Source organism: Cyprinodon tularosa, unplaced genomic scaffold (assembly GCF_016077235.1).
Source record: "Cyprinodon tularosa strain WSP-4 unplaced genomic scaffold, ASM1607723v1 ctg207, whole genome shotgun sequence".
Taxonomy (NCBI): Eukaryota; Metazoa; Chordata; class Actinopteri; order Cyprinodontiformes; family Cyprinodontidae; genus Cyprinodon; species Cyprinodon tularosa.
This window is the reverse complement of record NW_024038767.1, coordinates 21,241-48,970: the sequence shown is the minus strand read 5'-3', so window position 1 is coordinate 48,970 and position 27,730 is coordinate 21,241. Positions and strand designations below refer to the sequence as shown.

Here is a 27,730-nt window from a genome sequence, read left to right as displayed (position 1 = left end):
TGGCAATTAGTCTAATCCTCTTTCAAAGTGTTCTAGAGGGAGAAATTGCTGAATAGCGGCAGAAACTGGAACATTTCTTGTTCTTTTTTGAATTGTTGTCCCACAAAATAGTTTTCTTTAATTAAGATCATGTTAGAATAGACATTTGTTGTCACTTAATTGGTTTCTGCAGTGATTAGTTTATAATCCCTGTGCTCTGTTAATTGCTTCTGTGTTATTTTGATTTGTTTGGTGCATGTTTTTATGTGTGCAATGAAGCATGTTAAAAGAACTGAACAGCATTCACATTGGACTAACCGGAGCGCTTACTTTGTTGTTTCTTTATTTACATGTGCGAAAGTTTCCACCTCGCAATGAATTTAAACGAGACGTTTCATGAGGGGCGGTTATGGCGCTAAACAGCTGGGAGGCTTCTTCTCTTTTTCCTAATGGAAAACATGAACTACATTTAAAAAGTTTTCTACATTCTTTTTGTTTTGGTTGAACGACTTTTATTGAAGGTCTACATCTTCACTGAACTTACATTCGTCATTTTCACCAATCAAGAGTTTTGTGGCCAAACTCGTTGCTATAAATCAGGAACACATATAAAGTCAGGGTAAGAAATTAGTTCAACTATTCCGAAGTCTAAACATTATTAGTGACTTATTTAACAGTTTAACAACAGCCACAATGCATATCCCAGTGGACACATATTGATAACATAGCATTGAATGAATTAAGGATGCTTAATTGATGTTAACTAATTTGAAATTGTACCTTAAAGTAAAGGTACACAGACTCTACAATATGTACTGAACCTACTGACAGCAGTGGTAAAGATAAAACTAGATTCATTGATTAATCAAAAGTTAATTAATAGATTAATATATTACCTGAATTGCCCTGTTCAATAATAAGAACATGTAGATTTCTTTTAAAAGCTTCCTACATTTCAGTGCTTTAAACACGTGATTTCACCAATGTTGACAGTCGTCCACGGACAAATTTGATGCTGAAGCATGTTGTTTCTAGCTGCTACATTTAGTTTTATTTGATTTGATGGGAATGCTTTGTTTTTAGTTTTTGGTTAGCCTATTATTGGCCTGGTCAGGGAAAAAAAAAGAACAATAAAAAAAAAACCCAATCAGATTCCAGTTACCAGTAGGTTTTCCAGTATACCTCTGCTCACAACTCAAATACAGAAAATATTGGACGTATATTAGGGCTGTAAATACATATGTTAATTGGTGGTTTACTACCAGAAAATGAGTTCCATCCAGCTGACTAATAAAAGAGATGCACTGATCCGATATCTGGACCAATATTGACTAATTAGCTGGATCAGATATCGGTGATTTGATATCATATATCAGAGATCCAACCCAGTGCAATTCACATAAAATTGTTATTTCTTTTTGCTGCTTATCTGTTGATAACAAACTAAAGTACATTTATATCTCTCTGAATTTGATACATTTTTTTCAAAAAATGTTTATATAAAGGCTAAAACCTTCTCTCACACGGCAAGATCTATGGTTCCATACAGCCGTTGAATTGAAACGATATCGTATATCCACCAATGCGCTCAGTACAGGTGTCAGTATCAGATTCAATCGTAAAAACTGCGTCCGTGCATCTCTAACTGATAATTCACGATTAGTACAAATTAATTTCTGTTTATTCTTAAAGGGAATATAAAATGCAAAACCGAGTTTACGCTGTCATAGATGAATAAGGATAGTTCAGTGGCTGAAATGGACGTACAGAGAAGTTCAAACCCAACGACTCCTCCTTTCTCTGCAAATCTCACTATTCTAAACTTCCTTCATAAAACGGGTGAATTCAAACGACGCCCCGAGTTGACGTAAACTTGTGGATGTTTACTGGACCGGACCGGGCAGCCAGCTGGGGACGGAGCGACAGAACCCGACCCGTTGATGGTATCCACGGCCCCGTGCTTCCCCCTGCCTGCCTTACTGTGCATCCCCCCCGCCTGTCTGGTGCTTTCCTTGGAAAGCACGGGGCCGCGGCTACCGTCAATGGGTCGGGTTCTGTCGCTCCCTCCCCTGCTGGCTCCCTCCCCCTGTCCGCCAGAGTTCCCGGACCAGCCCCTGACCTGACGGCTCGGTTCTGCGGCCCTGTGGTCCACCAAAATCCCGGATGATTTTAAAATTCCCCCCAGACATTTTTTTTGTAGGACATGTCTGGGAAGGGACGTCTGGTCCCCCTTACCATATCAACAATCTGATGTTTCAGTGAGTGAGTGCTTGTTGCTATGATGCATCTTTGCTCAGCAGCTTGGCTCGTTGTAAACCGACCAATCAGAGCACAGCTCATCTAAATATTCATGATCAAACCATAAAAGGAAGAAAACCTGTCGTTTCATTCTAGGGCTTTTAACCAGGCTGCATTAGTGCTCATAGAACAGCTGATATGCCATTTTCAGTCCAACCAATGTTACACACCCTATTCAGGACCATCTGAAGGACCAGATACCCTATAGAATCATTCTATCACCCCTTTAAAGAAAGCCTCACTGGTATTTGCAAGAAAAGTAAGCAGAGGGGTCTGCTACAGCAGAGACATTAATCAATCATAACATAATGATGTAACTTTTAAACATCAGCGTATTGTAAAAAACAACTTTTAGCCCTTTACATTAGGGAAAGACCCTTTTTATGAAAGAGAAAACTCTGGTTTTTAGGAAAATTTAAAAATAGTTTGATCAATAATATACTTTGGTGTACTTTATTAATAACTTGCATGACTTATTCACATACCACAACGGACCACAGCAGATGAGTCAGGGACAAATTCCTGTAGCGCACGCCCTAAAAAAAAATCCACAAGATCATAAAGGCATGATGCTTTAACTTTTCTCAGATTTAACTTTCCGAACGCTGCTTCCTCACCAGCAACTAAAGTGGGAGTAAACCACCTCATTCAGAACATGGTTTAATTTTAAAGTTGAAGTGTGTCTTTGCCAACCAATGGACAGTGGCGTTCTGATAAACGTAACATCTGGAAGAATTATATCTCTCCTTTAATGATTAGTTCCATTGAAAACGACGTCTCCTCTTAACTCAACAAAGTAGTAGAGGGCATAGTTCAACCCGAGGTCACTAACAATTTATCTCTTTACTTTTCTGAAGACACCACATCTCAGCATCCCAGTAATCTCCTGCTTCAAGGCCTGACTTTCAGCAGTTTAAGCAGGACGGCTAATCAAGGCTGTCAGGCGTGTATTAAAAAATCACGTTGTTAATTTGGAATCCGGAAACCTGTAGATGGTGTTATGGATTGGACCCATTAGCATTGTGGATAATTTCCCTTCCTTGATTAGTCTTTGTTTTCTTCATCTCCTCCTTTAAGTTAGTTAAGTAGACAAAACAAAAACAGGATATTGGATGATGCAGTGGGGAAGGCATCGCAGGTGTCTTAAACAGCACGCTGTCTTTTCCCTCCGTGTTAGACTTAGGCTTAAAGAGAGCAGCGGGTAAGCATGTCTGTTATTCCAGGCAGTTTAACTGCTTGTTTATCGGTGGATCCCCTTACAGCTATGAAAAGCAACAACATGGTCAGAGTTAGTTTATTCAAGTGCATCACACCATGTTTTTAGAACATGATTATGTTAGACAGAAAGTCTGACTATTGTGGGAAGCTAGGTTGTGACCATTGTGATGTAGGTTACAACATTTTTGGGAACTGGTTTTATTGGTCTTTCAAAGAAACAAAAAGCAAGCTCTTGCATGTATTTAGTTCCTGATGCTGTTTATAAAATGATGCTTTTTGCAAAGACACCATATTTTCATAATAACTCTGACAGTATGGGGCTAATGAGACATGTTTTGCCAGCTGTATTATTGTGAAACAGTGATGGACTAAAGCTAATTTAAGAAAAGAATGTAAAAGACTTTACTAACCAATATGGGGATATTATTTCTTGATAAATATCAATAAAATAAGAGCTGCGTTGTTGAGCTGCTGCTATGTTACTATTTTAATTTGTCTTGAAAAACAATAAATTTTTGGATAAGACAGTTTAGTGATCAAACAAAGGCATTATATTTATGGTGTTGACAGTATAAAGGAAATAAGCTAAAGCAAGGATTCCCAAATTTCTCCTTTTCGTTTAGAAGATTGTTTCTACCCACCCCCGCCCCACATGCAAACATGCAATTTTAAAAAACAAAAGTCTCATTAAGTACATCTTTCAAAACAACCACATTTTCTTAATGCTGCACCAAAGAGTGTTGTTTTTGTTGCCACCTGGGTGATAGCACTTGAATGCATTGCTGATATTTGAGACTTCTTAACCTCTTAACATCCACCTCTTTTTGGGTAATCCTCGCCTATTTTGCGTACCCAAACGGAAAAGCAAATAACATAAGAACTGTAAGCCCAAATTCCATGTGCAATACATTATTTGAAAGCTAACACCTCTAGTTTCATAATATATAAATTAAAATTGCGTGACTAGAACACAGACCAACCTGCATCAGTTCAAACAGGACTCAAAGTTGTTGGTCAAAGTTTTTTTAATTCTGGGAAATGATAGGTCTTTTTTGAACAGCAGTAATAATGACATGCTTGAGAAAAAGCAGGTTTTATTGTAGTATATTTGTTCTACATCACGTCAACCACTAATGCAGAAAATTTCAGACCTCTAGCTATAACAGTTCCAGAACTTTTAGTGTCAGCTTGGAGCTGCGTGCAATGGCTCCACCTGCTGGTAAAAAATTTTACCGGTGGAATTTTATGTATTCTGAATTATTACCCCCACTTAAGGTCCACCGGGTCACTGGCGACCCGGTGGGTTTTATGAGGTTAAAGAAATGATTGTTGAATTTCTGTCAGGGCCAACCAGGCTGAAATTGTTTCCATTTAACGCAATTTCCTGGGGCATTTAGAAAAATAATTTCCATGGGAAAGCCGCTACTGTTGCTTGTTTTTTGGCCCATGTGAGTAGAGAAGAGCTCAGTAACAATTATCAATTTTTTCAATTTTGAGGTTTTGTTTAAAGATTGCAGTAAACATGTTGCTTTTCCATGTTTTGGGGTTCTGTCAGAGGATGGAGAGCACATGGAGGTAGTGTCTGCGTAGTGGGTCAGGCACATCAGGAATCAAAGGCCGCTATTGTGGGAATGAGAAGCAGATGTTAGGGAGGAATTCTCCTGACTGCAGCAGTTCTTTTTCTTCTTTTCCATGCCTAAGCTCTGAACGCTTCCCGTTTCAAACCTCCCACCCTCCGACTGTCTCGCTCTTTGCTGCATGGATTCCATCCTCTCCTCTATCTGCTTGCTTTTGCTTTGACATACACCTTACCTGGAGGTTACATTGGATAAGGATGGGGTTTCTCAGCCTCCCTGTTCCTCTCTCTGAGCATCCTCCATCCCTAATGCCGGTGAGGTGAAAGAATCAGCTATGAAGGTGCTCCAGTGTGCACCTTTTGTCAGCAGGCGTGTCTTGTCTAATGCCTTGAGATTAAGACTTGGAAGCAGGAGGATACTTTGGATTTGAAAATGATCAATCTTTTCATTGTTATTAAAGGGCTTCATTTGATTATTCAACACTTTCTTTCCTCAATAGTGTAAAAGAAAGTTGGCCTATATGACTAGATTTAACCTCTGAAGGTTGGCTGTTTCTCTGACTGTGACTAACTGGATGTGCTCTCTTCATCCTCTGACATGGGAGCTGGCTCGGAGCTCGTCTGCCTGGCTGTGTGTTCCCTGGACGGGGCCGCCTGTGGAGCTGGTTGACAGTTGCCTTTTGTATCTATGCTTCTTTTTCTATGTCTGCTTCTGTCTCCTTGAACCCCAGTGGGCCTCAGCAGATGGCCGCTCACACTGAGCCTGGTTCTGCTGGAGGTTTCTTCCTGTTCAAAGGGAGTTTTTCCTCTCCACTGTCGCTACAAGCATGCTTAGTGTGAGGGATTGCTGAAGAGTCAATGAGTCGATGCAATCAGCTGGTTTTCCTTAGATAGAAAACTTTGAATCAAACTGACTGGATGATCTGGTTGAACTGTAAAGTACCTTGAGGTGACATGATGTGACTTGGCGCTATAGAAATAAACTGAATTGAACTGTGATAAATGAGTAGTTATTACTGTGTGTCTGTGACAGTCCAGGGCACAGATGGGAAATCAAATGTTAGTTTTGGACTTGAATTAGGCCACAAAAAACCCATGAGTAAACAGACCCTTAGTGGTCTGAGTCTGGTGTATCTTCTTTATTTCATGTAATCAGATGTGAGAGTGAAATATTACTTTGAACATCTTGATCTTTCACTGTTAAGATGTTTCCTTCATTATAAGGATATATCCTTCTAAAGCATTTCTTATTTTATTCATCCATGCATTCAACCTATATGTATGAATATAAAGTTTTAATTTATAGAAAACTATAAAACCTGTTGAGCTGTTTAGACTTACCAACGGTTGTAATGTTCCTTTAGAATTCCCTTCTTTATCATTCCAAAAATCTTGGTTTTCACTAAGTCATTACGACGAAGACATAAACAACACTTTGATTTATTCAGAATAAGAGCAGGAAGCTGTGCTGTTTCTTTTATGTTGTTGTTTTAGTTAACCAAAGGACTGATTGATGAATATTTGAAACATAAATGAAATGTTAGGATAAAAGTGAGGGTCTAATTGATAAGCTCCACTAAAAGTCTTATAGACAGAGGAGATGGCAAACATTCAGATTGGAGAATTGACCCAGGCCTGGAAAAAACTGAGCTGAGATTTAATAATAATGCACATTTAAATATTAACATTTAAACCTATTTTGTCCCATAAGGCTAAGAAAATACCACAATTCGGACTTTTCCTGAGTTTTTTGGAGGCCTGATTGCGGAGTTTGATTCTGAATGATTCTAATTTCCCTCCTAAGGACCATAACACACACATAATGAACTTAAAAAAGCACTGCCGTTGGATCAAGCCTGCTCAGCAATATATAAGAATAGTCAAACAAAACCTTGTATCACAGAATTTCTTTATATCCTCTACTGTTTTTATAAACCCCTACTTCAAATCTGTCATATATAATTATAAATAAGAATTTATTATTTACACTTTGTATAATGGACTATTAAACTTATAACTTTAATGACTTTAAATCCTCTTCCATATTACAATCATGACCATTATGGATGTTTGGCTGAAGATGTTTCGCTTTAACTTACGAGGAGATGAACTCCTGTTTCTGTGGTTTTAGCAGAAAGCCAGTTTTTTGAGCAAATATCTTGATGTATTTTGCTCCAAAAGTTTAATAAAAAATTATTTTCTGCTCTTTAGTATACAAGAGAACACAAAGCAGAAAAAACAACTTTGAATACTTTCTCAACATGCCTAGCATTAACATTTTATTATAACCATTAAAAGCTAGTACTGGTCAGAATTCATGGTTAACCGATTCTGATTCTTCTTTCAGGCCATAGAGGCAGATTTTATATTTTATATTTTAAACGGCTTTATCTTATAGCAACGTTTAGCACCATCTCAGGCAGCACAGCTAGCATTACAAAAACAGCACCGTCTCAGTGTATTCCTTGAATAAATTTGATCCTTATGTTAATGCTGAGCTTACTAGAATCCTGACATCACTTCCGAATCGGTTTATACTGGATACAGTAAGCCTTCCTGTTTCACTGAAACTCCAAAAGTTCATCATCTGAACTTCTAAAAATGTCAGAGTTTCTATTCTCTAAATAAACAGCATTGATGCTGAAAGTGTTGCTGCCTGTGCAGCCTCGTAGTGTTTAGGTAGACTGCCTCCTATGACTGTAGAGATGTTAAACTGGATCCTGGGCTTTACAAGTTGATCATACCTGACTGAAAACTCACTTTATGGAAATCCCTCAAAATATGGATATTTCTTGTAAAAAAAAAAACTGTAACTAAATTGCTTTGTGCAGAGAACATTTTTTTTTTTTTACAAAAAACTACTAAACTGAAAAATGATAGTAAATCATTGGTGCGGTTGTCACAAAATGAAAATTTCAAACTTGATATTGACGCAAGAAAATCTTTGTAACTCGATACCATGGGCCGGATTTATCAAGATCCAGTTTTGCGTGCAGTAATTTGCGCTCGCAAACTGGAATTTTGTGCGAGGGGCTGAACCATGGTTTGCGGGTGATTTAACAAGAGCGATTGCGTAACTGGTGGCAGGTGCAAAACTGTTGGAGACGCCCTATTTAAATGATGGTTTTGCGCGTTTTGTGGTTTGCGGCAAAGTAGTTTGTAGTTTCTACAAACTAGTGCATTAAGAAATTTAAATCTTACAGTGATATATAAAGAAAAAAACTTTGGCAACCTTTATTCCCTAAGGTGGTATGTGGCTGAATTTCTACTTCACTGCAGTAAAAAAAAAAACAAACAAAAAAAAAACAAACAGGTATTTTGTATTGGCCTGTAGAAAAATGCACATACCAAATGGCTCACAATGGGACTGTGGATGAGATTACGCATCCCCGCAGTATTGGCATGTTGCTCCACAGGCGCAGGGGGAGAACCCCGACCCCGTCGGACAGCGCTTCTGAAAAACGAGATTGGAGATTGGGAGATCCCAGCTCTCGCTGCAACCGTACATTGGAATGACCCAGATGCAAAAAAGTGCAATGATGCAAGGAGTTTTGTGATAGCTGGTATTGCGTGGGTCCTCCTTGTGGCTGGCTCCAAATCCATTCGGAGTTCCCCCAACAGCTCCAAAATGGCAATGCTGGATAAACGATATGTTTTGATGATCGTTTCCTCGTTCATTCCAAAAATATTCACACGGAGTGAAAAAATGCGTTCTCTGCGTCTCCTTTCTTCATTTCCATGTCTCCTTCTTGCGACAATAACCGCTACCATGTGTGCGCAATTACGCATACAGACCATTTGCACCTTCTTTTGAAACATGTTAAATATAGAGTCAGATACCGTTAGCAAAATTGCTTTCAGGTTTGATAAATCACTTTGCGAGTGCTAAATTAATATATTTACATGTTCTCCTCCCACAAGTTGCACTTTTGCGTGTTAACGCCCCATATTGCATATTCATTGCAGAAAAAGTACTATAAGAGGCGCTATTTAGCACGTTTTAAAGACCAAATCCTTTTAGCACGCTGTTGATAGATCAGTTTGTACATTTTTCAGCGTGCGCAGTGAAATAGCTCACGTTTTTATACACGCAAACCTTTGATAGATCCGGCCCCATGAGTATAAAAAAAATAATTAAAAAAAGTGTTAAGGTATCGACACAAAAACTCACCTTTTCCGTTCTCCACATGGGACATGCTTCCCCAACATAATTGGAAAAGCTAGTTTAATAAGTGTGCAAATAAATGCAAAATTAATGCTCTAATTATATCACAACGTGACAGTATTTTAAGATTATCGACAGTATAAGTATTTTAATGTTCAAGTAATCCAGAAATCTGGAATTAACATCATATCGGCACCATGCCCAGTTAGTTTTACGTTGTTTTAGTTTCAATGCTGGAAGCCCTAGCCTCTGGTGGTCCTGCTGAGAAACATTAGAGTGAATTAGTGCCCCCTGCTCTTTTTGTTTCACCAGATTTATTAGCTTTGGAGGGTCATCTCTCTATTGGTGGTCTCTGGTTCGGCTCTCGGGGTGATGAAGGAAACTGATCCAACTAAATTAGTCCTCTCCTATAATTAAAGCTGCAAACTGTCCTGTAGTGCGACGTGGCAAATGGTTAAAAAAGAAAAAGAGAAGAAGGTAGTCAGTCTGCCTTGTGGTTCTGTCCAGGTTTTCCCCTCATGGAAATACATCTGTGGCTGTTTGCAGAAGGAAAGGCGTGTGTTTTGTCAAGGTCAGCAGCAGAGCAGAGACTCCTGGTCCGTCAGCACCCTGAGCGGCTGCTCGCCTGCCACGCTCTGCATCCAATCACCAGCTTTAATGAGAACCGATGCGGCATCTCTACAGCATGGATGTTTATGGCCGGGCTGCCCACAATGCTCATTGTCTCTGCAGAAGCAAAGCGGTGTTATAAACAGACAGAAGGGAGCCTGAAAGCTTCAACTGCAAGGGTCTATATAGATAACATTAGGGTGGGCGGGGTCGCTTTATCTGTTAGGTTTAGTTGATGCTGTGCTTTTATGGGGCTGAGTTTAAGTCGTAGCCTTTCTGACCCTTAGCTTTTTAAATGCTAATTGCTTTTCACTCTGTAATGCGATCCTAACTGGTATCCATCCTATCTGCTGTAGGTGATAGCGTGGCTTTAAGGAGAGCATATTTAAACAGGAAGAAGTGATAATGGGAACCAACTGTTCTTTAACATCCTTTAATCTGGTGTGAGACTTTTCTCACCTTCTGAAGGTCTCACCTCCACAGTTGCAGCTCAGGGTGAAAGTTGACTCTGCTGTGTCTACGCTTTGGTTTGTTTGCAGGAAAAAAGAAGCGTTTGGAACTAATAGGAGCACTTCTGTAAGCAAACAGGTTAAAAAGGTTCTGTGGAAGGTGCAGCTACGGTGTTGAAACACACCCAGCGCTAGTTTATTACGTCACTGTTTATGTTTTGGCCGAGTTCATCTCACAGGAAATTTTTCAGTGACTGAAGCTTTGGCTTAAATCCTAAATGTAGATATTATTTTGTTAAAGAGATATAAAAATTTCAATCAAATACATGAGAAGTCAAAGGAGAAATCAGATTTTTTTCTGTGTTTTTCAAGCTCTTGGAGTATAATTAGCATTTTAAATGATTGTATTTTAAACCTTGTTACATCTATGCTATTATTTAAGGGTTCATCCCTTGTTTCCTTTTTGAGGTTTTCAGATGAAAAGAATGTGGTGGATGTAAGATCTGCTTTGGGATGTACCTTGGACTGGAGCTGTCTGTGTTTTCAGTCACTCTGGAGGCTTCTCTGCTTCAGCTCTTCGTCTCAGCAATCTCCAAACGCCTTCACTTCTTTTTCTGAAATGTTTTCGCCTGTTTCTTCACATAAATACAGATTCCGATTCTCTTAAGGATGCTTTTAGTCCATTTACGTAATTTGTATTGCTCTTTAATTATTATAGCTATTTCCATAGTGTGCTTAGTCCTGTCCTGACTCCTGTCTGATGTGTCTCCACAGTGGGGTGTCCACAGTGGGCCCCCATGCCCTCTCCTGTTATTCCTGCTCGGCCTGCTGAGCCCACGGTCGGGCCTCCTCTGGGCTGCAGCTGAAGCGGGACAGCAGGGACTGGACGGTGGTTTCGGAGCCCGCAGCGGCGGAGGTGGGTCGTCACAGGGCCCAGGACCCCCCCCCTACAGCAGGAGGACAAAAGGCCTGCTCTGTCCTCTGCCACAGGAAAATGAACAGACTGAGCTTCCATAATAACAAAACAATGCAGGACCGCCGCTGCGTCTGTGTCTTTTTGCCCAATGATGACACTCTTAATATTATCGTCAATGTGAGTACATTTCTTTGTTGTTATTTACACATTTTAAGATGTGGATCAAAGTGTTGCCGCTGTTCCCTCTGATTATAGTGTTTATGTCTAGTACTTACAGAAAAAATCTTCTTATTGATTCTAAAAGAATATTGTCAATTAGATAAACGAATTATGACCTAAAAATGATGTTGATGATGTTTTGCTTTTACTTTTAGGTGAAGACTTTGTGCCAGGAACTGTTGGTCCAGGTCTGCGACCTTCTCCGGCTGAAGGACTGTCATCTCTTTGGGCTCAGCGTCATTCAGAGTAGGACTTCTTCTCATCTCACGTTCATCAGCTTTTCTGTTCCATGTTTTTTATGAAAGAGTTAAAAGAAAACATAAGCAGGGTAACTTTACCCCTTCTAGCATTTTATTTGTCTGCTAACAGTCTTGCTCTCTCTGACTGTCTTGCAGCTTGAATAAAAATAAAATAAAATCTCTCATAATGTTATAGGACAGGGGTCCACAAAACAACGGTCTCAGAGTCCCCCCCTGTGAAAAATCTTCATAAGATATATTTAGTATGAGATTTGATTATTAAATTGTGTGTTTTTGTGATTTACTGATAGGGCTGGGTATTTTCGCCAAAGTCCTGAATCGATTCGATTTTGATTCATGCAGTTCTAAACCGATTAATTTCCACTTTCATTATTGTTTTTATAATAATGAAAGTGGTTCAACTGTGTTTCAAAATACTCATGTATTTTTATTTTTTCCTGTCATTAAACACAAAGTGCAAACTTGTAAATCGGACAGTTTAAACATGAGATGTGAACAAAACTGTCTCAAAAGTGCAAACTTGTTTGTGAAAAGTGAAAAAGTGAAGCCTCACTGGAGCGAGCAGACGTGACACAGCAGACATGCATGAGCTGCATTATCTCCACAGAACAAACCATATGTGCAGCGTTGTCTGTAACTGCAGGGTGTTCGCTGCTCAGCCTCCATTTGTTAACCCATTTAGGCCTAAAACGCCTGGAAAAAACACCTTAAAAACCTATGGCCGATTTTAAAAAATACCCCTAAAACCTGAAGTTTTTCTGTAAATTCAGCAACTGTGTCAACGCCTTAATTATTGATATCTCAGCTTCTGTAGCAGATAGAACTCAAAATATATTTTATCTTTGAAATTCTTCCAAAAAAAAATGTGAAAAGCAGTAATCAAAAAAAAAAAAAATTCAACCTTTTATTTTTTCCATATGTGATCATGTCTTCATTGAGAATGCGCAATATAAAACGTTTTCAAAATAAAGAACAAACATTACATAAATAACTATCTGATGATTACTTATTAACAGTATTATTATGCATAATAATGCATATGTCTGTGTTATAAATTGCATACAACCTACCTCCAGATGGCCACAAATCTGTCCCGGGACATATTTTGGGGGAACTGCGTCCTGAAGAGAGGTTTACATACACAGCCCAATAAATGTCTTCATCTCCGTCACAGTCACGGGTGACCACTTTGCCATCTTTGCTCTTGTTGGAGTTTGGTTTGTTTGGTCACTGTACCTATTCGTCTCGGTAACTAGATGCATCCAAAGTTCTTCATTAAAAATATGCTCAAATGCCTGCAGCGGTGTGGCGTCTGCAGGCAAATCAACTTTCACTCCAGGTGTGCGGTTGAAAACACTCCGTGCATTGCGGTGGTAGTTCGATTGGTTCAGCGCGTTCAAAGTCATCATTTCATCTATACCGTCATCAAAGCCGACACACTCCTCAAAATCACTGCCTTCCGACAACTCTTCTCTGTCAAACTCCTCCATGTTTGCTTGAAAAAAACTTCTTTCTTCTTGCTTGACTTATATGCTCTCCCGGCGTCAATGGTAGAATGACGCAACAGCGCCCCCGGCTTGAATGGTAGAAATGCGGTAATGCTTTCCCGGCCTAAATGGGTTAATGTCTTCAGTCAACCTATTGGCTTTATTTGCAGCTGTCTGGCTTAAAGTCATCTTGAAAGCATCTTTCCTGCTCATTTGAATGTGAACGTCACGCGGGTCACTATAAAATTAATCGATCTCATTCCGACATCAATTCTGCAAAAATGTAAAGGAATCGATTCAAAATCGATTAAATAGATTTTTTTACCCAGCCCTATTTACTGATCTGTTTATGTGGTTAATACTTATTATTATTTTGTGCTACATTTATTTATTTCATAAGTCATTTACAGAAATTTCATGATAGAATAATTTAATTTTAGTCCTTCATACATGTCAAGGATCAAATCGTGGTAGGACTCAAACACCTGATCAGAACAATATGGATCAGTTGACTGTTAATTGTCAACTAATCTACTAATCAGCTGGAGCACAAAGGCTCAAAAACATGCACTTTGCTAATATGCATTTTCATTTTAATGAATTCATCAAATACTAGAACAATGATTAGCTGCAACCCTACATCATGATGATTCTAAAGAAGTACCTTGCGAACGCCTACCTGGTGTCTCTTGAACCCCTCATTGGGAAGGCAACAGTGGGGTCGGATGAAGGAGGTTGCAGGAAGGGTTGTTGGTTCAAGCCCTGGCATCGGCATGTGTCTATTGCTTACTGATGGTGGTCAGAGGGACTGGTGGCGCCAGTGTACGGCAGCCTCACTTCTACCAGTGTGCCCCAGGACAGCTGTGGCTGCAATGACTAAATCTATTGTAATGCGCTTCGGTACAGACCATGTATTTTACTTTAGGTACCCTCATGTTATAGAACATATATTAAACACTTTACTATTACAAACACAAGCCAACTGAGACCCTTTATTTTTTAAGCTTAAATTAATCCGTTTCTAATCACCATTCAGTTTATTGTTTGCATCTTTAATTATGAGTTAAAGTTGTGTGAAAAAAGAACAAAACTCCCTGAGTCACTAAAGACAAGTGAGCAACTTTCCCAGGAAATACTTTGTCAGAGCTACCTGTAAATCTTCATCCTGGGAACCTGGAGCAACCTCCTCATGACAGCCTCCCACTGAGCTGCAGGGCGCCACTAGTTTCTGACAGCAATGGGTCTCAGCGAGCCGAGCTGATGGAGCGAGTCACCAAGTTTGCACCGTGGCGAGGAGATAGCTGGTGACAGTTCTGGGGAGCGAGCCGTGGGGGTGGGGGGTCTATTGCAAAAGCAGTGTTTTTCCCTCTGCATGCCTCCTGATGAGCTGATGGTGGCACAGCAGGTCAGCTGAGTGGGAGCCAATGGGTCTGATTGTCAGACATTCTTGGAGTTCTTGTCTGAACAGCATGAAATCCTGAAGGCAAACAGAGGCGTGTCGCCCACGGTCTCAGGACCTGGGTGCACACACTGCTCTGATCCACATATCCCAGGAATCTACTGAAGTTAAAAAGCTTCATACTCATCTATGATGCATAAAAATTGTACATTTGTTTCTCCTGTTTTGGGGGGGCAGAGTTTGAATTTGCAGTGAAAACAGTGGAGCTCAAATCAGGTTTTATGGCATCAAGAGGTACTCAAATGTGTTTAGGTTAAAATTTCAAAATACCTTATGTTTGAAGATTTCATGATAAACTAGGGAGTCCAAATTTAAGTGAAACGAAGGAAGCTGCTTGATTCTGCAGAAAAGGATCCAGTAATAGTATTTTTTACGGGGTTTTTTTCATGTGATTTCAAGCAATTAAAGGTCTTTTTTTTTCTTATTGCCTTATTTAGCAAAGCTGGATAAATGGGTCAAACCACATTTTCTAGATGTTTGACCCATTTTCTGTGAAATTAAGATGAAAGCATGAAAAAAATGTGGATAGATTAAAGATGTATTCTTTGTGTTTCCATTAAAAGATTGATTTAAGTTGGTCTGCGTCGAGCTTTGTAGACCTTGCATTGGTCAGTGGTTCTTTCTGAACAAATATGGGTGAAGAAAAATAATTCTGTGTGCTTTAACGTCCAAAATGTTCCTGAAAGTTGGTGACTGGTTGCAGAAAGTCCTGTAAAAGGGGCTGCTCTTTTACCCTGTTATAAGGCATTTCAGATCAATTAAATGACATCTACAACACCATTAGTTCACTTCCTCCGCGAATGCAAATAAATACTAAATTAAAGACAGAACTTTAGCAATTTAATATTTGGTTAAATGATATTTTCAAATTTCCCCTTTTTTATTTGCCTCTTTCAGCAGATATAGATACAGAAAGAATGAATGTGAATAAATAGAAGAAGGCACTTGTGTCTACAGCTGTAAACAAACCGGCATCATGAGATTGAAAGAGTCAAACTTTCTCCTGTCCCACAGATAATGAACACATCTATATGGCGTTGGATCAGAAGCTGTCCAAATACTGCCCCAAAGAGTGGAAGAGAGAAGCAAGCAAGGTGAGAAATAATGTTCTAAATGACTGTATTGTGGCTGATAAAAAGGCATGGCCTCTTTCAATGTGATTCATTATATATATATATATATATATATATATATATATATATATATATATATATATATATATACCGTAAATTCTCTAATATTGGCCTGTATTCCATTAGCGGCCGGGACTCTAACATTGGCCGGTCTCGCTGTCAGAGGAGGTAAATAATGGCCGGTCTCTAATACAGGCCGGGGCTATAAACGTTTTTTCTGGGCATACCTCAACATTATACTTGTGGTAGTAAGTAACATACAAGTACCACAGTCCTGCGCAGCTGGACGACAGACCCTGACTGCTGCCCGTCTGCGCGAGGAAGAGAACAGACACGCAGCAGAACAGGAGGAGCGCGAGTGATGAGGAGATTAAAGGGAGAGATGAAGAGGAGGAGAAAAACTGAGGAGGAGAATTAAACAGAATTGGAGGATTTTTTTTTTTTTTTTACTTCAAACCAAGCGAGACATGGTAACTGTACTTTTTCAATAAATGAACCTAGTGTTTTATAGGTTCAAATAGACACAAAATCTCATTTTTATTCATTCCACTGGTAGTCTGTTTTGCTCAAATAGCAATAGAGGCCTGTCTCTAATTCTGGCCTCTATCCAATAAAGGCCTGGACCGCAATGCACTTGAGTGAAATAAAGGCCCGGGCCTATATTGGAGAATTTACGGTATATACACTATATTGCCAAAAGTATTTGCTCACCTGCCTTGACTCACATATGAGCTTAAGTGACATCCCGTTCCTAATCCATAGGGTTCAATATGACGTCGGTCCACCCTTTGCAGCTAGAACAGCTTCAACTCTTCTGGGAAGGCTGTCCACAAGGTTTAGGAGTGTGTTTATGGGAATTTTTGACCATTCTTCCAGAAGCGCATTTGTGAGGTCGCACACTGATGTTGGACGAGAAGGCCTGGCTCTCAGTCTCCGCTCTAATTCATCCCAAAGGTGTTCTATCGGGTTGAGGTCAGGACTCTGTGCAGGCCAGTCAAGTTCATCCACACCAGACTCTGTCATCCATGTCTTTATGGACCTTGCTTTGTGCACTGGTGCACAGTCATGTTGGAAGAGGAAGGGGCCAGCTCCAAACTGTTCCCACAAAGTTGGGAGCATGGAATTGTCCAAAATGTCTTGGGATGCTGAAGCATTCAGAGTTCCTTTCACTGGAACTAAGGGGCCAAGCCCAGCTCCTGAAAAACAACCTCACACCATAATCCCCCCTCCAACAAACTTTACACTTGGCACAATGCAGTCAGACAAGTACCGTTCTCCTGGCAACCGCCAAACCCAGACCCGTCCATCAGATTGCCAGATGGAGAAGCGCGATTCGTCACTCCAGAGAACGCGTCTCCACTGCTCTAGAGTCCAGTGGCGGCGTGCTTTACACCACCGCATCCGACGCTTTGCATTGCACTTGGTGATGTATGGCTTGGATGCAGCTGCTCGACCATGGAAACCCATTCCATGAAGCTCTCTGCGCACTGTTCTTGAGCTAATCTGAAGGCCACATGAAGTTTGGAGGTCTGTAGTGATTGACTCTGCAGAAAGTTGGCGACCTCTTCGCACTATGCGCGTCAGCATCCGCTGACCCCGCTCCGTCAGTTTACGTGGCCTACCACTTCGTGGCTGAGTTGCTGTCGTTCCCAAACACTTCCATTTTCTTATAATACAGCTGACAGTTGACTGTGGAATATTTAGGAGCGAGGAAATTTCACGACTGGATTTGTTGCACAGGTGGCATCCTATCACAGTTCCACGCTGGAATTCACTGAGCTCCTGAGAGCGACCCATTCTTTCACAAATGTTTGTAAAAACAGTCTGCATGCCTAGGTGCTTGAATTTATACACCTGTGGCCATGGAAGTGATTGGAACACCTGATTCCAATAATTTGGATGGGTGAGCAAATACTTTTGGCAATATAGTGTATATATATATATATATATATATATATATATATATATATATTAGGGGTGGAACGGTTCACAAAATACACCGAAATCCCATTAAATTAATGGAATTAATGAAAAAATCCCCAAAAATTAATGAATTGTAATTATTTTTAAACCCTGGATCATTTCCGTATGTTTTGCTGCTTTGAATTTAATCATCTGGCTCATGCTCTCTACCATCTCCAAGGAACTCAGAGCGGAGCGGACGGGAGCCACAGTGGAGGCTGTAGGCTTTGCTTTGAGCAGCCGGTCTGGAGCGCAGCGGGGTGGAGCGCTGACGGAGGATGTGGGATTTCGGGGTTAGCCTGACATGTTGGTCATGTTGCTGTTAGCATAAACAAAACTTGCACACTGTTGCACTTCTATCCACAGCTTTCTTTCCGCCGTCATCGTAGGTCACTCTAAATGCAAAGTGATCCCATACAGCAGACCTATAAAGTGCTGCTGGCGCGTCTTCCAACTCCTGTTCTTTCCCACTCGCCATACCCACACAATTCTCCACAACAACTGATTTTTTTCTGCTACACCCGGCTACGCTGCTTCGCTTTTTCTTCTTCTTGTTTACTGCTGGTGGTTGGCTTTGGTCGCAGTACCACCACCTTCTGCTCTGGAGTGTAAACGCTTCGCCTATGAGAAAAAGGAGCAGCGCATGAACCGAACCGAGACGGTCGAACCGAACGATTCTGACGGTTTTCATAAATCGTCCCATCCCTAATATATATATATATATATATATAATGTTTTGCTAACACAAAAAAAATAAAGGTATGTAGAAATATGTAGATGTGGTATTAATTTGTGGGAAAATGTCAGACAAACCACTAATAAAGTTCTTTCCTGAAATAGATCAATGTCTGCATAACTTTTAAAATTTCTTATATTTAGCTGTAATTGTTGAAGGAAGTGTTTCATATTGTTTCCAGGGTATTGACCAGTTCGGGCCTCCAATGATCATTCACTTCAGAGCTCAGTATTATGTGGAAAATGGGAGATTGATCAGGTTGGTGAAGCTTCTGAACATTGTTCTCATTAATCAACGAACTGATTAACGTCTGATGCTGATAGTGATGCTCTGTGTGCCGCGCAGCGACCGCGTAGCCAGGTACTACTACTACTGGCACCTGAGGAAACAGGTGCTGCTCTCCCAGTGCATCCAAAGAGAGGAGGCCTACTTCCTCCTGGCAGCCTTCGCGCTCCAGGCCGACCTCGGGAATTTTAAACGCAACAAGCACTTTGGGAAGTACTTTGAACCTGAAGCCTACTTCCCCCAATGGGTGAGTATAATCAGATCAGCATCGCAATGGATGACTTTTCACATTTTAATTCTTAAATTTTAATATTTATTGAATCAATAAATCATGTTTTATTTTTTAGATTGTAATTATTTCCCATACATTGATCCAAAAAATAGAGGCAGTTAAAGGTATTTATGAGGGCTTTTTTTGATGGACCATTCCTGCCATCATAACAGAGACCCACAAAAATGAAAAAATAATGGATCTTTTTCCACTTTATTTTTATGGATTTTTTTACAGGTGTACAACAAGAACATGACAATGATTAATGTCCTTTAGTGAAGGATTATTAGCACTTGTCACAAAAAAACAGAAAAAAACATTAGACAAACAATATATAATAATATATAAAAATAATTTGTTCATTTACACTTTAGACATACTGAAAGTAAAAAAAAACACTTTATGGAGTTTCAACCAGTCAATTAGAAGTGTCCACACCTTTATTTATGACAAATGGGGTAAAGAAACAAAAAAAGGGGGGGATGGGGGTTCTTTATGGCTTCAAATGTTCTAAAATGGGTTTCCAAATTTTGTAAGATTTTTGAGGACAGTTTATTAAATCAAATCTAATTTCTCTATGTGCAGAATTCCTGTAAATTCCTCGATCCAAGATACAAAATTAGTTGGTCTGTCAGCCTTCCACTGCTTCAATATGCATCTTTTGGCAATCATCATGCCATAGGAGACCACTGCTCTTACACCACGACCCAATTTGTCCGAGACGCCAAAGAGGGCCGTTTCTGGATTGGGTTTTATGTTAACTTTAAGGGCGCGAGAGTACCATTCAAATATTGAGGTCCAGAAACGTTGAATATTTGGACAAAGCCAAAATTGAGGTGCTAATGTGCTGTCCCATATTTTACATCTGTCACAGAGAGGCGATGTTTGTGGGAAAATTTAGTTGTGAAAAAATAATTGATCTAATAAAAATCCTTTCTAGGGCAGAAAAATAGCCGTTCTGTTAAAATCAAAATGATCAAAATAAGTGATTCATCAATGAATCAGTTAGACAAATATATTCATATTTCATATCTAGTGTTTTAAATTACTTCTGTGCTGAATGTTTCTTTTAATTTAAATTATGAATTCTTAATAATAATGACAGAATTGCTTCTTTTTTTTATTTGAATTGTATTGAAATGGAAAGATGGAAAAGAATGAAGGCAAAGGATTTCTGACCTTTCTGACCTCTTTCTAGAAGCACTTCTTATTGCATTTTTGGACAATAATTGTACCAATTTCTCTTTACAAATGATCTCAAACATTGCAAAAACTGATCTAGAAAGAAGTAAAATAAAATCAATTCCCCCCACCCTTATAATAAGATATAATGGTCTTGAAATAGGATGATGATAGAGTTGTTGTTGTCACGATTTGGTGTTGGATTGAGGACCCAAAAGCAGAGGAAGGTAGGCAGAGGTGAATTTAGGTGGGTTTAATGAGGTTCACAGGTACGGAGGCAGGAATCAAAAATCCAACAAAAATAACAAACAAACCAGAACCCAGGAGACATCAGGGGAAACCAAACACTAGGAGCCAGGGAGAGACGAGGTAAGCAGACAGATGTTAGACGAGGATCCAGCAAACAGGAACTGAAGAGGGAGGGCTTTTAAAGGGGACAGAGACAAAGAGAGGGCTAACGAGGGGATTGGAGACAGGTGAGGACAGAGCAGAAAACAGAGCTAGGGAAAGAGGACACAAGAGGGCAGCAGAGGACAACAAATGGAAAACCTGGAAGACAGGAACTAACAAGAAAACAACAAAATAATAATTAAACACTAAAACAAGGAGCAAAGTAAAACTGAATACTCTAAATAAACATAACAAAACCAAGACTGTGACAGTTGTTTCTTATTTCAAACATAAATCCTCTTATTCCATTGGCAAACTCTCTTACTTAACTGCACAGATCAAGTGAATATACACAAATATGAGAAAAAAAAATGTTAATTAGATCTAATTTGTTTGTAATTTTCTAGTTTTAAAGCAGTTTCTATGCTGGGTTTAGGGCTGTGCTTTGATGAACATCCTGACAGATGGATATGCTCTGATTTAAATGTTACTTTGCTGTTCTAGCTGACTGTCTGGGTTCTTCTCCTGCTTGAACGTCAGTCTTCAACCACCTTAAATCCTTTGCTGCTCTGACAGGTTTCCCTATTGACCTGCTCCACATTTAGAGAGCGAATCTCTCCAAGCACCGTGTTTCATGTTGTGGACGAGGAGTCAAGGATGCTGCATCATCTTTTTCCACCACAATGTGAAGGTCAAGGGATAGATTGTTTTCTAATCAGACCAGAGCACCACCTTTGTTCATCTGTTGTCTTGCTGACAGATTCTCCCACCTGAGTTGCGGATCGCTGGAGCTCCTCCATGGGCCTCTTGGCTGCTTCTCTGATCAATGATCTCCTTTACTGACATTAAGATTAAACTTTAGAGCCTTTTAAACATATAAACCAACAATAAATACCTCCAACAAGGTGCATTAATATGTTGCTCTGCATTTCATGTATACTTTTATGTATTTTTCTTCAGTTCTGATGTTTAAATTAAAAGGTGAACTTAATGATACACAGAAACTGTCTTGTTTTTTGTAATATTATTAAAGGAATAATAAAAACAGTTGTAGTATCTAGCGGGAGTAGAGCTTTAGGAAGTGTCCCGACCCTTTAGTCTGAACGATATGAAGCCACTATATCTATAAACAATGCCAATAAAAGATGATTCTGTTACATCTATTTAAACCAGCAGCCTCATGGAAACTGGGAGTTCTAGAGTATTTTTATCCCTGAAAGTTGCACAGAGCTCTTTTTTAGTGTGAGCTAAAACATCTATTCTGGTAACATGGCTCCTCTGACAGCCACACCCGTCTGATTGCCCTCCACTTCCTGTGATTAGGCCCCTGCTTCTTTATCGTGGTGCAAACCGCTGCTTACAGGAAATAGTTGGAATCTTAACAATGTACTCTGCCCCTGAAGCAAATCTACTGATTTACTCGGTGCTTACAAAGATTACTTGGTTACAGGACTGCCCAAGTAACTGTTTCTGGCTTATGTTCAGTGTTCGGCATCTGTACGTCCAGTTTCATCCCCCCCCTCTGTAATATGCCTGTACCACTGCAGACTGATGGCTCCTTCTGCCTCTCTCCCTGCTCAGGTGATAGCCAAGCGTGGCAGGGAATACATCCTGAGGCATATTCCTAACATGCACAAAGACCAGTTTGCACTCACAGCTTCAGAGGCGCACCTCAAGTACATTAAAGAGTGTGCTCAGCTAGACGATGTCACAGTGCACTACTACAGGCTGTACAAGGTGAGGGATTCAGCGTTTCTAACTTGTGTCACGTGATCGGACATGTAATCGCACTTTGCTGGAGTTCATGTTTTTGTTTTACTATCCTGCTTACCTGTTTTATTCTCTCTCAGGATAAAAAAGAAGTTGAAGCGTCTCTGACGTTGGGCCTCACTCTACGTGGGATCCAGATATTTCAGGTAAACATCCGTAGCATGTGCAGTAGGGATGTCTCTGCTGTTGTTATGGCCAAACATACTTTGCAAAAGTATTCATGTTCCTTCATTATTGGATTTTCTCCACATTACAGTCATAAATATTCTTATAAGTCTCATAAGTCTTTACTGGAATTCAAGACCCCTGGTTTGGATCGAAGCACAGTAGATGGATAGATTTACTTAAATAATGGGAATCTTTTACAAAACCAATGTTTACAAATGCTCTCCATTCACTTTAATAGATATTTTTGATATTTTTCCTTGAAAAAATGGCATAAGCTTTGATCTGTGAATGTAACAAATGTGGGAGAAACATCGTGCAGCTGCAGCAGCAGCAAAACGTCCTCCATTCCTCGAGGGCTGTTGTCCTGCAACTTTAAAACGTGTTTCAGGCAGGGTTCCCGCCGGTCCTTAAAAAGTCTTAAAAGGCATTGAATCCTTCAAAATAAAACTAAGGCCTTAATTGGTATTAAAATGTCTTAAATCAGTCTTTCGTAGGTCTTAATTTTTAAAACCTCATAAAAAGGATTATTTTTATTATGATTTATTTGTGTAATCTAAATAAAACATTAAAACTGACCTTTTTTTTTATTTAAAAAAAATTATCGCTCGCCATTATTGGTTCCGTTTTCTCCATGGCTAAAACCAGGGAACATACATGAGGCTCAGTGGATTTAGTGCAAGAAGCGATTCAAGCTCAGAACGATGGGAATTAAGGCAGTGGAGTCGCACATTTAGTTCCACCCTTGTCTCTGCAACGCCTCCACTTATCACCAAATCAAACATACTAAGAAAACCATACAAAGAAAAATAGCTGCTAAAAAGACTTAGCACTGGTTATGTTGGGGCTTTAAAACTGATTTGTTTTGTTTCCTGCTAAAACAAAGTTTGTGAATTCAGTTAAATAATTGTTAAAATATATCTGTCATTTGTGTGTTTTTAGCTTTCTTCCTGTATGGGAAGCTTTTCAACATTTGAAACATTAGTGCAGTGGTTTATGTTAAAATAAACCTTTGGGTTAAGTCGTCGCAAGCAGGTTTTTCTTATGTTTCTTGTGAATTTGGTCTTAAAGGTACACTATGCAACCGGTGTTGATTTTCAAGCGAGGCTCCCCCCAGAGGGCGAAAGTAAAAGTGCACTGTCGTAAATATGCACAGCTGTTCTCCTCGTTTCTCCGTCAAGCCAGGCGCGGTTGTTTTGAGCTTAGCAGACAGGCGAATGCAACGAATGACTTATGCTGTGTTCACACTGGACGCAGCAGGCGCGACAGAAGCAGCGAGTTTACATGCAAAGTCAATGGTTGACGCGCGTCAAGGCGCAGCAAAAGGTCCCGCAAAGCGTTTTGAGCAGCAGGCGCAGCGCGTCTGAGCAGCTGAAGCAGCGCGTCGGGCGCGTTTAAGCATCTGACGCGCGTGACGTGTCGCAAACGCGCTGCTGCTCGAGATGGAAAAATTTAACTTTTGCTGCTCGGCGCGGCGCGTCAACCAATCAGAGAAGCTGATCTGGGAGCTGGCAGGGAGAGAGACACAGCACTGATGATCAGAGCGCTGTGATCACTTCTCTGAAACAGTTTATTGACGCATAAATTAACTTAAAATGCAGAAATCTGCCGGCAGAATATGTTCGCTTTTATTTAGTTTGGATTATTTAGATGAAAAACACCTACCAGCTGCCGCGGTGAACCGCGAGGAGGCGACCCGGCCAGAGGCTGCTGATGAAGGGATTCCTACTGGTATGTACACCGCTGGTATGTGGGGGTCTGAGCGGCTCCGACAGAAAAAATATTGGAAGGCAGGATGATAATCTGGATGAACTGACTGCACTGATTACGTTTTCAGGTGTATTTTCTCACTTAAAAACATATTAAAACTACTTTATTCCCACTGATCACAGAAAATATAGCGGCAAGGCAGAGAAAGGATAGTGAAGCTCCGCCCAACGCGCATCAGATCCACTTTTGCACCGCGCAGCCAGAGCAGCAAAGCTGCTTCAGCCGCGCGTCAGAACTAACTGGTACAAGCAGTAAAAATGAAGCAGCAGACGCGATTTTGCTGCTTTTGCTGCGTCCGATGTGAACGTAGCATAACTGCACAAAGATCGCCACTGTGCTAGCAACGAGAATGCTTTTAACTGCGGGCGTGTAGCAGTTCTCGCCGTAAAGCAAGACTGACTCTCGCGAGACTTCTGAGCCTGTGGGTGCGGGTCGGTGCTCCTGCAATTGCAAGTGCAGTATTTCCCCCACAGACCACCAGGGCGGCCGAGAAAACCTTTGTTCAACCTGAAATGACTCATTTAATCATCCAAAACGATATGGAACACATTAATTAACTGAAAAATGTTGCATAGTGTGCCTTTAAATTTTTATTTCAAGTGGCATTAAAAAGCCTTAAAAAGTCTTGAATTTAACTCGCCTTATGCTGTGGGAACCCTGTCAGGTCCAGAACAGCGAAATCAAGCAGCTGAATTATTAAATCCCCAGGATGCAGGTTCTCCAGGGTCCTGGAAGTCATTGAATTATTTGATTCAGGTGTATGGAGGAGGGACATATCTAAAAGTCTCTTAAAGACTGGAGGCACCTATCCCTGTTCTTTAACAGAGATGCCTGAATAAAAAATGCAAGCCGCACTTTTTAGATTTTATCTGGTAAAACAAAACAATAAAAGCTTCTTATTGTTTTCTTTCCACTTCTCATCGTCTCTGGTGTGCTTTGTCTAACACAAAAATTGTTGAAGCACAATGAAGTTTGCAGTGGTGAGGAATTTAAACTGGAACAGAGGCAGCATAGTTTAACAGGAGCTTGTTCCACAAAGTTGGACCTCCTCTGGTTGCAGCAATGTTGTCCTTATTTCTCTGTTGGATTTAATCCTCACAACTCTTCTTCCTTCTTCACTGCAGAACGTCGGCTCTGTGAGGCAGCTGCTATACGACTTCCCCTGGACCAATGTGGGCAAACTGGTTTTTGTGGTGAGTGGAATGAGGGATAGCAGCAGGAAGTTCAGGGACAAATTCACAGATTTAGGTTTTGTTCTTAAACTAACCCCAGCACTGATTAAAAAAAAAAACTGCATCCGCTGAGCTCATTGCAATCCGATTTTGAAGCCAAGCTCTTGCTTAGGGTTGGGAAAAAATTTTACGCAAGACTTTGTTTCCCCCAAAACTGTTGCTTTATCCTAGTCTGCAAGTCCTCTGGAACTAATCAGGGATCTTTCAAAGACTTTCCTCACACACACGCAGACACACCCAGAGCTCCGTATACTGCATGCATATTCTATGATCAACAGTTTCTGCCTCTTGCCTCATTGATTTTTTTTTATTTTCCCTGTGCCTTTACTTAAATCTCCTCATCTCTGCTCTGAGTCAGCTCGTCGTTTAGCTGAGAGCAGCATAGGTTTAGTGTTATCACAGGGAGCCAGAGAAGCTCACTGTATATCTGTTTCCCTCTGAGGACCTCAGCGCTCCTGCCAGCTCGCTGTTAATCACCATCCACAGAGGTTCACACCGTGTATTCACACTGCTGCAAAAAGATGCTGTTTAATTTCAAATGTGGGGAAATTAAAAGCCTGCAAGGTATCGTTTTTTTCTTGTTTTTTTTTAATGGATCCATGACTGTCTTTGAGGTGTTTTTGCTTTTGTGATGTTCTAAATACAGCCATCCTGTTTTCCTCCGTATTTTGTTGTTTTGATGGTTTCTCCTGGTCGCCTGTCTGGAGCGGCGTGAAAGTAGGCAGTGGCGTGGCTGTGGTTTCACCGTGGATCCAAATGGTTTCTAGCCATCCCGTCCCATCCTTCTCCAGAATAGCAAGCTCTCAGCTTCACCCCACCCACCAGTTATGTCATCCAGCAGCTACCGCCGTCAGCGGGTGGGGCTGGGAGGAGGGGGAGGAGAGGGACAGGGAGTTTAATGAAGACCAGATGTTGTGATGGTTTGAGGGAAGGATTCTGGATTCCAGTCTTTGGGTTTTAAAATGAACTTTGGGGTCAAACCTTGCAGGAAGGTTTCTGGTTTATTTCCCTGACAGCATCTTACGAGTTCAGTTACTTTCCTCTGAAAACAAGCACAAAGTCTTAACCTGATAATTAACAGGGTTGGGTTTAACCTTGTAATGAGGCTTGGATATCTGGAAGACTTGTTTTCATGTCTTAATCACCACTGATCTGTTCATTCATGCAGAGACAAACTAGTTCATAACTGGATCATATATATGGTGTTTATTCTAGGGATGGAACGGTTTATGAAAACCGTCCGAAGCGTTCGGTTCGACTGTCTCGGTTCGGTTCGCGTGTGTTTCGTTCGGTTCATGCGCTGCTCCTTTTTCTCATAGGCGAAGCGTTTACACTCCAGAGCAGAAGGTGGCGGTACTGCGACCAAAGCCAACCACCAGTAGTAAACAAGAAGAAGAAGAAGAAGAAGAAGAAGAAGAGAAGCAGCGTAGCCGGGTGTAGCAGAAAAAAATCAGTTGTTGTGGAGAATTGTGTGGGTATGGCAAGTGGGAAAGAACAGGAGTTGGAAGACGCGCCAGCAGCACTTTATAGGTCTGCTGTATGGGACCACTTTGCATTTAGAGTGACCTACGATGACGGCGGAAAGAAAGCTGTGGATAAAAGTGCAACAGTGTGCGAGCATTGTGCAACACGTTTTGTTTATGCTAACAGCAACACGACCAACATGTCATGCTAACCCCGAAATCCCTCATACTCCGTCAGCGCTCCGCCCCGCTGCGCTCCAGACCGGCTGCTCAAAGCAAAGTCTACAGCCCCCATTGTGGCTCCCGTCCGCTCCGCTCTGAGTTCCTTGGAGATCGTAGAGGGCATGCGCCAGATGATTAAATTCAAAGCAGCAAAACATGTGGAAATGATCCATGGTTTCCGTGAATCATTTAAAATAATTACAATTCATTAATTTTTTGGGATTTTTTCATTAATTTCATTCATTTTTATGGGATTTCGGGGTAACAATCAACACATACCGAACCGAACTGAAAACTGTGACCACGAAACCGTGAATTGAACCGAACCGTGAATTTTGTGAACCGTTCCACCCCTTATTTATTCATTCATTACTTTACGCTTATCCCTGCTGGGATCGCATGGGGTGCTGGTCAGCTGGTCCAGCTGTCAGTGGGCGAGAGATGGGGTAAAACCCTGGACAGGTGGCCATCGCAGGGCAACACAGAGGCTAACAACCATTGACACTCACACCTA

General features: G+C 40.7%; 1 protein-coding gene across 1 annotated transcript in view; it reads left to right on the top strand.

Annotated features, from left to right (window-relative positions):
* Window positions 1-27,730, top strand: part of frmd6 (FERM domain containing 6) — a 43,372-nt gene that overhangs the window by 4,451 nt on the left and 11,191 nt on the right. The window contains exons 2-9 of the mRNA XM_038285149.1: window positions 11,069-11,387; window positions 11,585-11,675; window positions 15,650-15,729; window positions 18,648-18,724; window positions 18,812-18,998; window positions 22,176-22,331; window positions 22,445-22,510; window positions 25,424-25,492. Of these exons, the coding sequence (XP_038141077.1) occupies window positions 11,289-11,387; window positions 11,585-11,675; window positions 15,650-15,729; window positions 18,648-18,724; window positions 18,812-18,998; window positions 22,176-22,331; window positions 22,445-22,510; window positions 25,424-25,492 (825 nt within the window). The 5' untranslated portion in view covers window positions 11,069-11,288. The remainder of the gene's footprint in view (window positions 1-11,068; window positions 11,388-11,584; window positions 11,676-15,649; window positions 15,730-18,647; window positions 18,725-18,811; window positions 18,999-22,175; window positions 22,332-22,444; window positions 22,511-25,423; window positions 25,493-27,730) is intronic.